Source organism: Drosophila guanche, unplaced genomic scaffold (genome assembly GCF_900245975.1).
Source record: "Drosophila guanche unplaced genomic scaffold, DGUA_6, whole genome shotgun sequence".
Classification (NCBI taxonomy): domain Eukaryota; kingdom Metazoa; phylum Arthropoda; class Insecta; order Diptera; family Drosophilidae; genus Drosophila; species Drosophila guanche.
In genome coordinates, this window is record NW_022995748.1 from 2106444 (window position 1) to 2121719 (window position 15276).

Below are 15276 nucleotides of genomic sequence, written 5' to 3' on the forward strand. Positions count from 1 at the left end.
ATACTCATATTTATGTTTGTAATTTGAAGTCAATTCCCTTCCCATGGGGAAACATATTTGAACCCCAAATCAAAAATCAATAGAACAGCACAGAATGTCATAAGTGATTTCCTGTTCCGCTTCACGTTCCAATCAAGCGTGAAATAATTTTGTGAAAATATTTACCCAGATCGAGACCCAAAAAACGAAGCCAGAATATGGGGAAAAAGCGAATGGTTCAGTCCAGGGACTGGCTGGCTCTTCACAGTGGAAGATGTCCCAACCCATCGCGTTTCGTTGCGTTGCGCTTGAATGGTTGCTCGCCTCCCACATCAGTGTCAGATTAGGGCGTGGCAGGGCCAAATCACAGACATAACCGGCACTCACAACTCACAACTCACAACTCACAGCCCACAAACAGCAACCGACGCAGTTGTTCCTGCACTCAGCGCAGCTCCCCAAGAAGGAGCATAAATTCCAGACACTGCCGCCCTGGTGATTTGTGGCGCAGAGACCACATCAAACATGGGAATGGAGAATGGAGAATGGGTGTGGAGTTGCTCAGACAGAGACTAAGTGTGGGTTAAGCACACTTGAAGTATGTGCACGCTTGGGTTAAGAAAAAGGATTTTCCAGCTTCAAGAAAATCCCGTCGTCTCCGCCCCACTCTATTCGAGGCAGCCACACACCACACACCACACACCACACACATAGAGAGGGGAGATTCACGCCTTGACGGGTTGTACAAAATATGAAAAGTCGTCCTGCCAAAGAATGTTCACATCCGAGCTGGAAATCTACTGCGAAGGTGAGGATTGTGGTCTCCCTGCGGTTTCTCCGAGCATCTCCTTGGTTTGGTTGGGTTTTTCCCATTTGCTTCTGACAGCCACGTGTAATGCAATTATATTGAGGCAGGCTTTATGTCACACTCTCTTTCACTTTTGCAGCACATATTTTTTCTGACTGCCAAATGAATAAAAAGAGCTAAACGGAAGCAGAAACGGAAACTCTGGCCAAATCTTTGCACAGTGAGCGTCAAAGCGCTATCTAATCTAGGACGGCCCTTTGCTTTTCCTTCGGAACTTGTACGCAGCAAATCCCTGTGATTTAGAGGCAACAGGCAGCCAAGATAATTGCCAAAGTTTATTAACGCCAGCCAAAAAAAAAACGAAAGTGTGGGCCTGCTGGCAGAGGATAAAGGACAAAGGACAAAGGACCTAACTGCAGCCCCGGCGGCTGCGGAATGAAAATTTGGCGTCCATGAATATGAAATGAAGTCAAAAGCCGACGGCGAGACATGGCCAGAGATCCCTTTGGGGCCTTGGGTGTTTGTCTGTCTGCGGCATGGGCATTGGGCATGGGCCGCCAGTCATAAACAACAATTTATAAGCTTTAATGGAAATTGGTTGATAAACTGAGGCTGGCGACAAGAAGATGCCCACTCCCGAGACGGAGTTTGAAATAAATTAACTTTGCAACCCCAAACAGAGCCCAAACAAACCCCGGACTGGCCAAGTTTTTATTCCACACACGGGAATACTCGTACCTCGTTTTCACCTTTTTTTTTTGGCTGCGGAGGCTGGCGGCGTTTAGCGTTCGCTTTCGACCAGTGCATATGGAAATGTTATGCAAATTTCCATTGTGTCAGCAATTTGTAACGAGTTTGAGATGTGAACTGGAGTGGTAGAATCAAATTGCATAAATGTCAATTCTCCAATCCAATATTTGACTCAAAGTTGTGCCAAAAGCTGCTCCTCGGGAGCAGTGGGAATTCTCTTTAGAGAAAGTTTTGCTGAAGCTGACAAAATATGGCAACACTCCGTCAATGTGCTCAAAGATAAGGAGACCAACAGGCAGAAGTAAATGTTATTGTGGGAAAGCAAAAGTTGCGACAGAGTCTTGAAGGAAGTGCTGTTGATGACACTTTGATGTTGTCTGAGGAAGAGTTTTGGTCGGCTTCTATTACCCGGATCCGCGCTGATAGTTTCCATCCTAAATTTCAGTCGGTCAGTGGCAGGGCATCATCATAATCAACAGTCCACAGAAAGAACGACCCACGAAACTCTCAGGGAAATAAAAATCCATCTCCAAACCATCCCCTGCCCTTTGGCAGGGCAAATGAGCCGCTGGCATTCTGCTTCTCTGTTTTCTCCGTTTCGGAGCTGTCTGCACTTAATGGAAAATGTCAGTTCGCCTCCGGCGTCAAGCGTTTTATTGAAGTTTTCACCGAGTGTGTCGGGGGGGGGGGGGAATACTCGGAATACACTCTCGAATGTGCGTCATCTTGGTATACCTTTTTGCAGCTTCTTTTCTGTTGGGCAGCCGTTAAACTTAACGAACCGGAAGTGGCAAAGGCGAGAAAGGACTCGTGTTCGAGTACTCGATGCAGAATCTGCCCTGTCAAATTGCCGTGAAAAATTGTTGTTAATTTTAATGGACGAACAAATTCAATTTGCATATCCAGCGAAATGCCAGAAAGAAACTTATCCAGGAATCGTTGAGATTTCCATCAGTTTTTTGTGAGCCCCAAACAAATATCTTCCAAAATGAATAACAAAATTACAAAGTCCACAGCCCCTCCAAGGGGAAAAACAGCCACCGATGGGGAGAACATTTTTGGTTGCCAGTTCGAGGTCTTCGGGAAGGTTCAGGGTAAGAGAAAGTGCCAAAAAGTGCAACTCTTTGAGTCTAACTTTTGTCTAAATCTAAATCTTCCACGGCAGGCGTCTACTTTCGGAAGGTAATTTATTGAGTACACTTTTAATTACCTAATGGCACTGTTTGTCAGTACTCTGCAGCACACAAATAACAAGGCAAAACAGCTGGGACTGGTCGGGTGGTGCATGAATACTGATGAGGGTTCGGTAAAGGGTGTCATGGAAGGAAGTTTGGACAACATCACGGAAATGTGAGCAAAAGCGGTCGTAGGTCTTATCTAATTTTCCCTCTTACCCCAGGAAGAGCTGGCTGCAGCACACGGGCAGTCCTCGTTCGGTGATCCAAAAGGCCGTCTTCTCGTCGAACGAGCCTTTGGCCAGCTCCAACTTCAAGACTTTCTCAATACGACGCTGAAGCAGTTGCTCGCCCATAGTCCCCCATAATTATAAGAATAAAAAGAGAGTTCTCTTTGAACTACGTGACAATCCTCGATGGGCTTGCTAAACAATTGTGATAATGTGTAAGCCACAAATGGCCAAAGTTGGGCCAAAAGTTTCTCTGGAGAGCCAATTAGTTGGCCAATTTTTCTGTACACTTTTACAGCGAGCCAGCGAGCCAGCGAGCGTCCTGCCAATTGTCAAAACAATTTCAATTTATTTTTGTTCCAGTCGTCAAAATATTTGCGTTTTGCCCACCCCGAAACGGGGAAAAGTTTCGGCTCGCTTTTGCCAATTTTGCGACAAATATTTTGCATACCGAAAAAAGGCAAAAACGCATTTGCATAAGTAAATAAAAGTTGACTGAGTTCACAATGGTAGCAGTTGGCGCCTGACGGCAATTAAAAGCCTCTGTGCCATGCCACTCCAAAGGTTTGTTTTTTATCCGGTTTTGGGGATGCGAGGAGCTGTCCTCTGGCACACTTTGTTGTTGCTGTTGTTGCTGGTGTTTATTTTGATTGTTCTGTGTGTGTGTGTCTGGCAAACACTTTATTATCAACTGCTGAAACCGCAGAAGTGCACGGGCTAAACAAATTGTTTTGGCTGCCCATTTGGTTCCAGCCGTTGTGCAAATTGATTTCGCTAAATTTGCAGCTTAACTTTTCACGGGCGATTGTAATACCGAATGATTATGGAAGAGTGGAACGACAATTTAATTGGCATTCAACATTAAATTTAATCAAACCTATTGTTTGGTTTTTTGCATATTCGTTTTGAATAATGCTCCTGTTGGGTGTCTGCATTGATCAGGAGGTTGGAAACACGCCTTCGGCCTCCTGCTGCTCTCTCCGCCTCCGGGCCGAGCGGATCTGCTGCGGAGTTCGCTCATCGCGGAGCAGCTCCCTGCTCAGAAGCCGCTTGTAGAGCAGCATCTTGCGCTTGGTTTCGGGTGCGCCGACGGGCGTGCTGAACTGTATGCCGGGCGGAGCACCGCGCGAGGAACTTCGGCAAGAAATGGGTAAGAAGTGGGGTGGATGTGATGGCATTCTTCGTTCAACTTACGCCTTTTTGGCACTCATCCCCAAAAATAAAAGCAAATTCTACGTCCAAGCAGGAGAGCCTATGTTCAAATGTTGAGTAAATTTTGTAGACTGAAATGGAACCCAGCTCGAGAGCAGGCAAACTCAAAGCAATCTAGATCGGGCTCCACACGAACCAAACCAAAACCCAGAACCAGAGCCTGCACCCTCTGCGAACTAATTGCAGAGCGCTTTCTCCGCCGGCAGCTCCCGTTTTGCACTGCAGCAGAGCCGAAAAACGGGGCACCAAATTGAGTCATTAAATGCCACCGAATTTGAAATGCATAGTAGGCAAACGGCAGCACGGCACGCAAACAGATAAAAGAGGTTGCCGCAGCAGGAGGGAGCAGTGCCAGGAGCAGGGGTAGGGCAAGAACGGAGTGGAAGAGAACGAAACAGAAGACGTATTTATGTACAAATGTATGTATTATGTATGTAGAAGGATAGATATGTAGGTTTGGAGCTAACAGCCGGATTCAGTAGCGCCGATAATCAATTCCGTTTCCGGCTGACAGTTTGCCGCATCGTGCGTGACTCCAAATATAAGCATAAACATCACCAGAAAAAATAATAATAAGAATTGTAATAATTTCGTACGCCCCATCGGAGTACAGTTAGCAGCGCCGACAGCTTGATGGGCGGGCCATGGGGCATGGATTGCATGGCTGTTGAAACTTTTCGGTTCGCGTGCGCGTACTCTGCCATCGGTTGCATGTCGGGGATAATGTTGGAAAAGCCATTCCATTAGCTGCCAGAAAGCGTTGATAAATAACGAGTTCATTGACGAGTTCATTGGCACATTGATTCCTGCCATTGATCGGTTGAGTTGCAGTTGGATGTGTGATGTGGTTAGGGGTGAGTGCGGTTAGTGTGGCGGCTTAAGCGGGTATGCTAATCAAGAGCCCAAAATTCACTTTGTCACTGTAACACCAATGCAATTGGCTGGAGCCACACAACTGTTCTGAGAGCATCGAGAATCATCCACCTCATTGTCTGTAGCTTGTCGCTTTACAGCTTGAAGCTCTCTCTTTGAATAGCTCTGTCCCTCTCTCTCTCACTACCTCTCTACCCAAGCACGCGCTCGCAAGTTGGTCTCGAATTATCGTCTCCCTTTTGATCTGTACTTGAACATCAGCGCTCTGCCTACGCTCGCTCTCGCTTACACTAACAACAACGCAGCTTTGAGCGGGGACAGTGCAATGGACAAGACGGTGCGTGCTTAGAAACGGTACAAGCAGTGACCAAAAAGAAACGGTAAAGTGCAAAAAAGACACTGAAAGGGAACACCGCAAGCAATTTCGAAGGGAATCACCAAGCATACAATGCCAACAATAATCCGACATGCAATGTATTTACATATTGTATTTTTGCATTGAGAGTCCACAGTTCTGTTTCAAATTTATATTTATGTACATACATACGTACATGCGCGAGCACTGCATATATTCACATATACAAGTACATCTCCGCTCATGCTCCCCTGCAGCACTGCAGCCAAGCCCCCGGCTTAGGCCCAGAACCAGAACCAGAACCACGACCAGGCGAGGCTTATTACAGATGCAGACCATGTTTCTTGGAGCCCTGCTAAGCAATGTACGAAACCCCGAAAGTGACAGCAGACTGTTCTCCAAATCTCCGTGCTCCGTCCGTGCTCACGCGGATCGTCCAGACACAGGCTGATACGTGTGGCGAAATTGCCGCATCACCAGCTCCCCCAGCTTCCCCACTACCCAGTCCAAGCTCCGCCCCGGGCGTTGTCTAGACGCAAAACCATTCTATTCCTCCAAAAAATTGTGCTCGTTGCGCAAGTGTTGCATTATAAACTCCTTCAGAGTGTGGCAGATGGTGCGGACGAGTACGAGTACGAGTACGAGGAAGAGTTGCGAGCCAGCAACAGCAGTTGCCCAAAAACGAAATTTATTAATATTTTAGAGCGGAGGCCGCAAAAACACAATTTCAGCTCTGAAAATTGGAAAATCCAAGCCAACTAATTCTGCATGGGATATGGGATATGGGATATGAATTGCGTGCCTCATGCTTCGTGCCACTTTGATGAATGTCCTTCCAAGTCCTGCCCACCATCTGCGCACCAGCTTGAAGGCAGCTCAAATGCAGTTGGACAGCGGGTAAGACTTTGCATAATAAATGAATACGATAAGAGTGCGCCCCTCCCTACCTTCCGATTATGACTCCATTCCTCAGCTGCCTTGCAGCTCCAAAGGAATTTGGGTCTTAGTTTTGGCAAATGTTTCCCGAGCCTGGGTTGGGTTTTAGGAGCATCGTACCCCAAACGCCTCAGGCGTGCACAAGTTGGGTTTTCCCTTTGAAGATTGACCGGCTAAGTAGACATTCATTTCATTCTCAAAAACAACAAACAAATAGCCAAATGCTAAGGGCCACAGCAGAGCCTTTGCGCTGCTACTCAACTCACATTCCAAATCCCCAGTCTCCTTTGTGTAATGTAAATCAAGGTTAATTTTTCACACAGACAAAAAACACACGCAGAAAATCAACTTGCAAGATGGAAGCGCGCGCACCTCGCGATGGTCAGGCGAAGGCACATGCCATGGGCATGGAAATCTCAAAGGAATGCGCTGAAATGGAAGACTTTGTGAGAAGAATCGGCCACGCAATGCAAGATACAAGCACATTAATAGAGAAAAGTCCAAGGCCGATGCAGGAGCAGGCCAACAAAGAAGCTCTCTCCCAGCAGATGGAAGCAAAGGACAGTGTAAGCAACCCCCCCGCAGAAACCGACGAACCCAATAAAACAGAACCCAGCACAATGATCGAGAGCGAAGAGGCAGCCGAAGAGCGATTTAAGGGAACATTGAGCGAACAATCATTGAGGGCCGAAGAGAAGGCAAAACTAAAAGAGAAAGAGGCCAAAGAGCAGGGAAAAAAAGAGAGTGCCATGGCCAAGGAGGAAAGAAAACTAAAAGAGAAGCAAACCAAAGAGGAGAGGCAAAGAGCGCAGCTAAACGTTTTAATGGAAGAGGCGAGAAGAGGAAACGAATCCAGTCTCAAGAGCCCCAGGACAGAGATCAAAGACAGCGAAATCACAACTGAGCCCAAGGTGCAGGCAGCCAATGCACAGGACACGATTAAAGCGCCAAACTGGATATCGAAATATCTGAAAAAGCCGAAAAAGGCCAAGGCAGCCAAGTGGAAAGTGGACAGTGTCAAAATGAAAGAGGATGTGCAACAATTTCTAAGCGGAATCGAGGCGCTGGACACGAAGCAACGCGAGGAAGACAGGCAGGAAGCCGAGGAGGCGCTTGAAATTGTCTTGAATGATGACAATATGACGTCCTGGAGAGCCTTATTGAGGGATTTGAGCCAAACGTCCACATTCTCGGTGGCCAGCGCAAGGTAAGTGCTGGCAGTTCCTTGGGGAAGGAAATAATACTTAAAAACCTATTCCCTGATAGTCTCAGCTCATCCCAACTCTCCTCGGAGCCCAGAACGGTGGTGCACGCCATTCTCCGTCGCTCGGCCAAAATGGAGTACAAGAATCAGCTGCAAGTCCTCAAGGAGACCTACAACTATCGTAAACTGCTGCTGCAGAAGCTCAAGCAGGACATGAAGTCCAGCCACAAGAGCGAGACCGAAGAGCTCCGCAAGGCGTACAAAGAGATGAGACCTCCAAAGCTCTGTAAATTCTTTAAGCTGAACCCCCGACAAAGCTAAGGCTGAAGATCGTAGAACTTATGGAAGATCCTAGCCACAAACCTGAATAACTTTCATTTCAGATCTTGACCGAACAATGGGAATTGGCCCGACTTACCCTCGTTTAAAATGCGCATTTCATTTTGCACTTGCCACTTGCCACAAAACTCAGCTTGCATCTCATTAGGAGTGCTGCAACCCACTTTCGTTGTAACGAAACAACCGGACTACCGTCGGTCCCCGGTGGTATGCAAAAGCTTTGTCCGCTGCCACTTTTGTTTTTGCACGTTGAAAAGAAAAAAAAACAATAAAAATATCCCATAGACAATGAAACGCTGACCCAGATACCTGACCCTAGTCCTCCTCCTCCAGTGTCCACTCTTTGGGCATTGTAATTTATGGACCCTCGCTGGGCGTTGCAAAAAGGGAAATGGCTGCAAAAGGAGCGCGAAACCAATTCAAAACTGAATCGTACGAAAACGCTTTAAGAAAACTTCAAACTTTTGCCTGAAATTCGATCATCATCATCAGTGAGTAAGGGAGAATCGCTAATCCGTTCAAAGCTGCCAAAAATCCCCGCCAAGGCTCAACGCCTTCGACGGCGGCACACAAAACAGTAAAAGTGTGAGGCCCGAGGGCTGAAGTGACGGACACTCGTGGCAGGGCAGAGCTGTTGCAACATCCCTGCTCCCTGCGGCGACTTACAACAAAGCAAAATGGCAAATAAAAGCAGAATGGAATCCGAGCCCAAGCCCAAACCCAAACCCAAAACTGAATTTGAATTCAAATCACAATCAGAATCAAAGCAAATCAATGCGTACTCCCCAATCCCGTATAAAAATTTGATGAAAATTGAAAATTTACTTTGGCAATTTCGCTTGCAGCTTTCCGTTTTCGACAATGAAATATGTCAATTTCAATTATGTCAGCGACACGCCCCCTCCCAAGCCCAGCGGCTCGCAGGAGTGTTCCTCCCATTTCGAGCAAATGTGTCACTTTCCATGTAAACCTCTTCATCGATTCATTCTACGATTGGGCCAACTGACAACTGGGTAATTACAGTGGTTGCGGCGCATGTTTTCGCCCTCAATTTGCTGACAGTTGTTCACTGGCGCCCCGAGGCGGGGATTGTGCAATATTGGGCATTGATTAAGTAAACAAAAGCGGAGCTGCAGGGCAGGAAGTGTTACAGAAACAGCCAACGAGAGACGGTGTGAATTTCCTGCAACCTAAACCCAACTTCCATACGGGGACCATCAGAAAGCCATAAAACTTTCATTCCACACTTTGCAGACAGGAAATATGACAAGCCAGTCTCCTGGGTCTTCCACTCCATGCTGGTCATTTGGCATTGCTGGCTGGCTGGAGGCGCTCTTCCCTTCCGCCTCCCGATTGATTTGCAACTGGAATTGGAATTGAACTTGAAAAGTGCGCAGACACAACATCGGCAAATGACAATGACAACGAGGCTCTCACGATTACACAAAAGCCAGCGGCGGCAGCAGGGAAAAACACGACTCCAAGGACCGTCGACTCCCTGTTGTCGATATGATCTCGTCATTACGTCGCCAGAAGGCTAGAGGCGACAGGCGACAGGCTAGAGGCTACAGGCTAGAGGCAGACAGAAGCGGAATGGAGCTGCTGCCAGTAGCTGCTACGAGTGGGCGACACTTTTATGGGAAATTGATGATGATTGAACGCTGGATGGGTTGGCAGAGCGAAACATTCCTAGACATGGCAGCGTGACACTCACGACGAGCTCTGAGCCATCGAACTCCTCATCATCATAAAGTGTTCAGCATTTTGGTCACTCGAATCACATTTTATCACAAATTTCTCCGCACTTTGCTCAGAGTCTGCTCGCAGTTTGTTTGCTGAAATTAAGCAATTCAAAAGAAAGACTTCTTCTGGGCAATCGTAAATGTAATTCATAGTCGGAACTGTCTGCCCCATCATCATCCTTGGGTCTCGTGTGGCACTTGGTGCCGAATGCGAGTGCTCATTGCATTTTTATCACTTGCGCGAAATTGGTTTTTATGTGGAGTCTCATGTGCGCCTATTAAATTAAAGCGCTGCCTCCCATTTGTTCCCTGGCCCGACCGCACTCGACATCAATTCCACATATGGAACTACAGTCTGGACTACTCATTGGATTGCTTGCGACTGCTGGCAGTTAAATAAAATGCTTTGCTCCGATGACAATCGTCGTCTTCTGGTGATAAATGGCAGAGCATTACAGAGCCTGTGGAGGAGAGCCTCTTCCCCGTCATAGGCGCACAGCTGATTGCAATGAATGGGCGCAGCCACTTGAGACATTTTACTCGCTCACTCGAGGGATCGAAGCAGTCGCAAAGTAATTACCTGCCATGAAAGAGGCGAAGTGAGATCTTTGGTAAGGCAAAAAGTACTTGGGAGTGTGAGAAGCGGCCCCAAAACATCTCCAAATGGCTATATCTGTGACCAGGAGCAAGCAAACTTCTGGCAGTCGGTCCCCGTTGACCTCATCAGTTGGAAAATCTGTCAAGCTCGACAAACAGACAACTTAATGCCACAAGCCAGTGAAGCCAGTGAAGCCAACCCTGGCTGTGCAGTGGTCTCTGTGGTAGAATTTAATTGAACATACAATTCAGAAAGCCCAGCGACAAAATCAGGCAACAACTCGGACCACACCCGAAACCAAACTCATCCGACAAAAATTGTTGCCTGGACACAAAGTTTCCTGAGGCTCAAGGCTCAAGGCTGAGGGCTGGGGCCTGGGGGCAGCGCTCAAACCCTTAATTATATTGAGTGTATGGAATCCTTTGGCCACACAATGGTCTGGGGTCTGGTGTCTGGCTTGGTCCGTGGACCCACAGCAGCAGCCATGTCCTTGTCCGTGTTCGTTTTCGTGTTTAATCCAAGCAATTTGCAATTTTTGGTAATTTAACTTGACAGAACAACTTTTGAATGGCCAATGGCAGTGCCCCCGTTCCATGCAACAATTGACAATAGAAATGGAGAACATTTGTGGCAGCTTCCTGCCCAACTGTTGCCAGCTTCGAGGGCTCGTAATCCTCTCAAAGGAGAACCCTTCGCCTCTCCCAATAAAAACCATCATTTTATGGCGGCATCATGCTGAATGCAAGTTTCGTTTTCAATTTCATTTTTTATGGTCTATTCTATTGGGTAATGTATGTGATTCATGACTGCCCCAGAGCAGGGGCATTAAATGGACTCAAGGCGTTAAAGAGTTGTGGCCTGATTTGATTTTAGTCTGCCACAACCCTCTGGGAACCCTCTCTCATGGGAATGGCAGAGTTCTTGCGGCTTACACATTGAGCGTGTTTAAGCAGAAACAAATCCAAAAACTTGTATCAAAATGTATCAAAGATTATTTGACATTAAATCTAATCAAAAGTTTGCCCAAACTCGCTTAATATTTGCACATGGAAAAGCAATCTTTTCCGCTTATTTTGCCTAATTTTAAATCTGCAAACTTTCGAAGGAACTTGCCGCTCTAATTACAAACAACAACAACAGATCGCGTTGACAACAGAAGTTGCGACGCAGAGGGACAGAATGCCACAGTTTCTGCGGAAAAGTCAACAGAACTGCGGAACTCCCCTCGGAAAAACAGTTTGAACTGTCAGAAATGACAAATAGTCCGTCGGGGATTTCATTTCATTTCATTTCATTTTGAATGCAGTGCCTCGACTGCGACTAAGCGAGCTGGAAAAAAAAAACAAAACAAATCTTTCGGCAGAGGGGAAGAGCTACCGTTGCTGGCCAAGGGAGGAGGGAAAACTCTGTGTACCCTCCATGGCAACGCATCCTGGCAGCAACCCCCGAAATATCACTGGACTCACCTTGCGAGGGGGTTGCAGTCGCGGGCTGTTTCATGTTTGTACGGGAAATTAGTGGAGCACAACAGCAGCATCATCACAGAAATAAAGGATTTTCTGTTTAGCGGCAGCTTACAGTTTCCCCGGCTGCAGAGAGTGTGTTTATAAATTACTCGTCCGCACCGCAATTGCCCAGGCAAACGTTTTATTGCAGAATTTGTGAAAAATGCGAAACAGAACCCCAAGGTTGCCAGGGACTACGACGCACGTGCTGTTCTGTCTCTCTCCTCGCTGTTCTATCCACTTATTAAAAATATTTGTCTACACATATCCGCATCTGTATCTGTCCGCATTGTCTGCGGACACTCACTCTAGCTCTCACTCTCTCTCACTTTTTGTTTACGATTCGCTGGGGCGTGTAATTAAAATTTTGGATTGTACCTTTTGCCGTAGCAATGTCTAAAGGGTTTCCTTATCCCCTGTAGATTTAAAATTGAAAGCAACATTCTCCTGAGCGGACACCTTAAAGGACAGTCAACTCCTTTCCCCTTTCCCTGCCGTAGATCTTTATCGTACTTCTTTATCGCTATTAATCATCGCATGATTTCGCCTGCAACTAAACCCATTAATTACTACAATTAGGCAATACATTCAATACATTTTTTTCCGCTTTGCCTCAAATTGTTTAATCTGCAAATCATTTCAGGGTCGCCCTCCCGCTTTCGTGGATACATTTTACGCACGCGACCAGCGCCCCAACTTCCCACTTTGGAGTCGTTAGAAGTGCTCGAAAAATGGAAATGGAATATGGAGAGCTGCCGTGCAGCTTTGATTAATGGTTTCTTGGTGCACGTCATAAACGGGCAGGTCCTGCGAAATCCCAGCCCTCGGCCGAGTCCAGTCAAGTATAATTAACAAGTTTGTTGTGCTGCTTTTTCTTTTTGCTCCTGCTGGCTCGCTGTTCGTTAAGAAATTGCAAACAAGTTGTGGCCCGTTTTATGTAAATGATGTGCAAACACCACGTGCTGCCGAGCCCCCGCTCAGCTCATGCCGATAATCCGGCGCAGTGCAACAATGTGGCAGTTTGAAGAATACTCGATGCATATTTCGTGGCGCGGGTCCATTAGTGGGGCCAGGACACGAGACCGAGTACAACGACACGTGTCGCTGCGATTTATTAGCATAATTTCTCTTGCTCAACGCTTTTTCGTGTTCCCTCGCTTAATGCGCTGCACGGAAACATTAAAGTGAAATTGATGTCCAACAGGGAACTCGCTCCAGGTTTCGCTTTTCAATTTCCATGACAGCAGCAGCAGCAGCAGCATCTTCCTCAACATACATTTCCCAGGAACTACTCGGTTTAATTGCTGGGCATTTGTCAAGCAGCCAAAGCACCTACCAAAGAGCCCAACTCGAGGCAAAGGCAGCGACACGTGCATTTGCTTGTGCTATTTATTGTGTCTTACTTAGGGGCACATTTGCTGCGACTAGTTCGTGGATGAATTGGATTTGCCACAGTCTTACCCACTGCAGGGCAGACTGAAAGAAGCAACAAAAGGAAGAGACAGATATTTGCATGTTCGCTATGGAAATATCCATATATGGATCCATCCCACTTGAAAATTTCATATCCACATCGACTCTCAAACTAATTGCCGCTGCCGCTGCCAAATATGCATAACAATAAATGCTCAGCCCCAAAAATAAACTTGATAAAAGAGCATTTTGGACGCACACTTAAACGGCACTAAAAGGAAAATCAAAAGCGGCAGAAGCAAAGGCCAGACTCCACCTGTGCCGAGAGAACATTTCAATAGAAATATAAATGGAAATGGAAAACTGCCAGGACCCTGCCCAGTAAAAGGGCAAAGGCAAGGGCAAATTTCATTCGAAATTAAATTAGATTTTTCGGTAGTCGAGGAAATTGCTGCACGCACGCAAACAACTCCCAAAGCCAGCCACAAAAAATATTGAAATTACACATACAGGAGCGAAGTATTCAAATACGAGTATCTCCTCCATCTGAGGGCAGTCAAAAGGACTGGGCGCCCACGTACATGCCCAATGACCGCAGGCACTTTGCTCGGCCTTCCAGCTGTGAGTGGGGGCGGATATCCGAGAGTGTTTTGTGGAGCCCAGCCAGGCGGAAGTGGGCAAATGCCTACGCAAATGTGCGCATTTCAATTACATTTGCGTTTTAATCACTTTTACAAGTTTTATGCCAGCAAACTCTGGGACTTGCGCGCTCATTAAAAGGTCGTCTGGCGCCAGGTCATGCGTTCTAATTTGTTGACGATGCTCCCTAGTTCCAGCAGAGGCTGCTAAAGTAATTCGAAAAGTAACGAAATTTAAAAGTAACTCTGATTTGGTCTGACTATTGGCGAAGACTGAACCGGTGCCCATCTGGCCTGATTGTCGTGTCGCTGTCCGTGCTCTGCGATATGTAGCCACTATTGCTCCAGACCAACTCCACTGGCGCAGCGCTCGTGGAGATCGTGGAGATCGTGGAGGTGTGTGTCTTCCGCCGGGTAACGACTACCTCCGAGCTGCCGTCACCGGACAAAGTCGTGCGCGTTTCGTAGGTGTCCTCATTCAGGCTCCAGAAGCTGAAAGTGTCACTGCCCCGTATAATCTGGCTCACAGTTGGTGTGTGCTCCTCCTCGCTGCTGGGAGCAGACGACTGCTCAAGGGACACCCGCATCGCAGGGTAGACCTTATCCTTTGGTAGGTTTCCGCCCGCCTTAGAGCGTGGCATGCACAAGGATGTCTCGTTGACTGGCAAAGCTTTATGCCGCAGCAGTCTCTGCAGGGAAATGAAGGACTCGCGTAGCTCCTGCAGCTCCACCGCGCTATAAGGCCTTGTCAGCTGAGTGTTCGGCAGGGACAAGGCGTTGATGACAAACGCTAAATCTGCCTCCATGATGGCTGATTGTTTTTTATGAATTAAATTTAATTTTGTACTAAAGTTTACAGAAAAGTTTTCACTTTGAGTACTGAAAATGTGTCGGAATACATTTCCATTTGTCACTTCTGGCTGTGGCCTATTCTGTGAGACTGTACCGAATGCCATCGGCTGTTATCGTGGTATCACTATTCGGAATGTGGGGGGAGCTGTGGCAAACCAATTTCAGGGACACCGTGGAGGTGTGCCGCCTCTGGGCGAAGAGTGTTGAATTGAACATGTCCCTGCGTCGAATCATTTGAAACTTTGTTTCCTTGCACTCCAGATTCAAGGATTCGCTGCTGGAGAGGCTGACGGATGTTTTGGCTTCGTGTTCCGTTGAGCTGCACTCCATGGCAATGCTGTCCAGCTCGCTGTCAGTGGTCAGAGTGGACACTTCTCCGCCTGCCGTGGAGCGCGGAATGGAGCGCACCTGCAATGGCTTATTGCGGAGCAGCTGCTGCAGGGCAACGAACGCGTCCCGCATCTCCTGCCGCTTCTCCCCGCTACAAGGCAGGGCCTGCGATGAGTGCGGCTTGGAAAGGGCGCTTATGAGGAACTCTATGTCGTCTTCCATGTCCATGGATGCAGTCAGGAAATGAGAATTTTGAACCAGGAAAGCTCTTGCCTAGCTTTGATTTTGAATATGAACTAAAAACCTTTGGCGAATGAAACGAATATCAATGCCTAAC

The 15276-nt window shown here is 47.2% G+C and overlaps 5 protein-coding genes across 7 annotated transcripts in view; 2 read left to right on the forward strand and 3 right to left on the reverse strand.

Moving 5' to 3' along the window:
• The window catches only part of LOC117584033 (E3 ubiquitin-protein ligase TRIM9), a 66133-nt gene that overhangs the window by 30507 nt on the left and 20350 nt on the right, over positions 1-15276 (reverse strand). The window lies entirely within an intron of this gene.
• LOC117584037 (acylphosphatase-2) lies at positions 2511-3052 on the forward strand. Of its 2 annotated transcripts, XM_034272773.1 has the most exons (4): positions 2511-2631; positions 2703-2719; positions 2778-2887; positions 2937-3052. In XM_034272773.1, the coding sequence occupies exons 1-4, from the start codon at positions 2526-2528 to the stop codon at positions 3049-3051; spliced, it is 348 nt and encodes a 115-aa protein (XP_034128664.1). In that variant the 5' UTR covers positions 2511-2525; the 3' UTR covers position 3052. The 2 variants fall into 2 exon arrangements, with proteins under 2 accessions (XP_034128664.1, XP_034128665.1); XM_034272774.1 differs by lacking the exon at positions 2703-2719 and having other exon boundaries at positions 2511-2624.
• On the reverse strand, positions 3840-4215 carry LOC117584038. Its single transcript, XM_034272775.1, has 2 exons — positions 4137-4215; positions 3840-4076 (listed from the first exon to the last, which is right to left on the reverse strand). The coding sequence occupies exons 1-2, from the start codon at positions 4151-4153 to the stop codon at positions 3881-3883; spliced, it is 213 nt and encodes a 70-aa protein (XP_034128666.1). The 5' UTR covers positions 4154-4215; the 3' UTR covers positions 3840-3880.
• LOC117584034 (caldesmon) lies at positions 6512-8154 on the forward strand. Its single transcript, XM_034272771.1, has 2 exons — positions 6512-7525; positions 7585-8154. The coding sequence occupies exons 1-2, from the start codon at positions 6675-6677 to the stop codon at positions 7841-7843; spliced, it is 1110 nt and encodes a 369-aa protein (XP_034128662.1). The 5' UTR covers positions 6512-6674; the 3' UTR covers positions 7844-8154.
• LOC117584035 lies at positions 14633-15239 on the reverse strand. The gene has a single exon (XM_034272772.1). It carries the CDS (start codon positions 15165-15167, stop codon positions 14685-14687), a length of 483 nt encoding a protein of 160 aa, XP_034128663.1. The 5' UTR covers positions 15168-15239; the 3' UTR covers positions 14633-14684.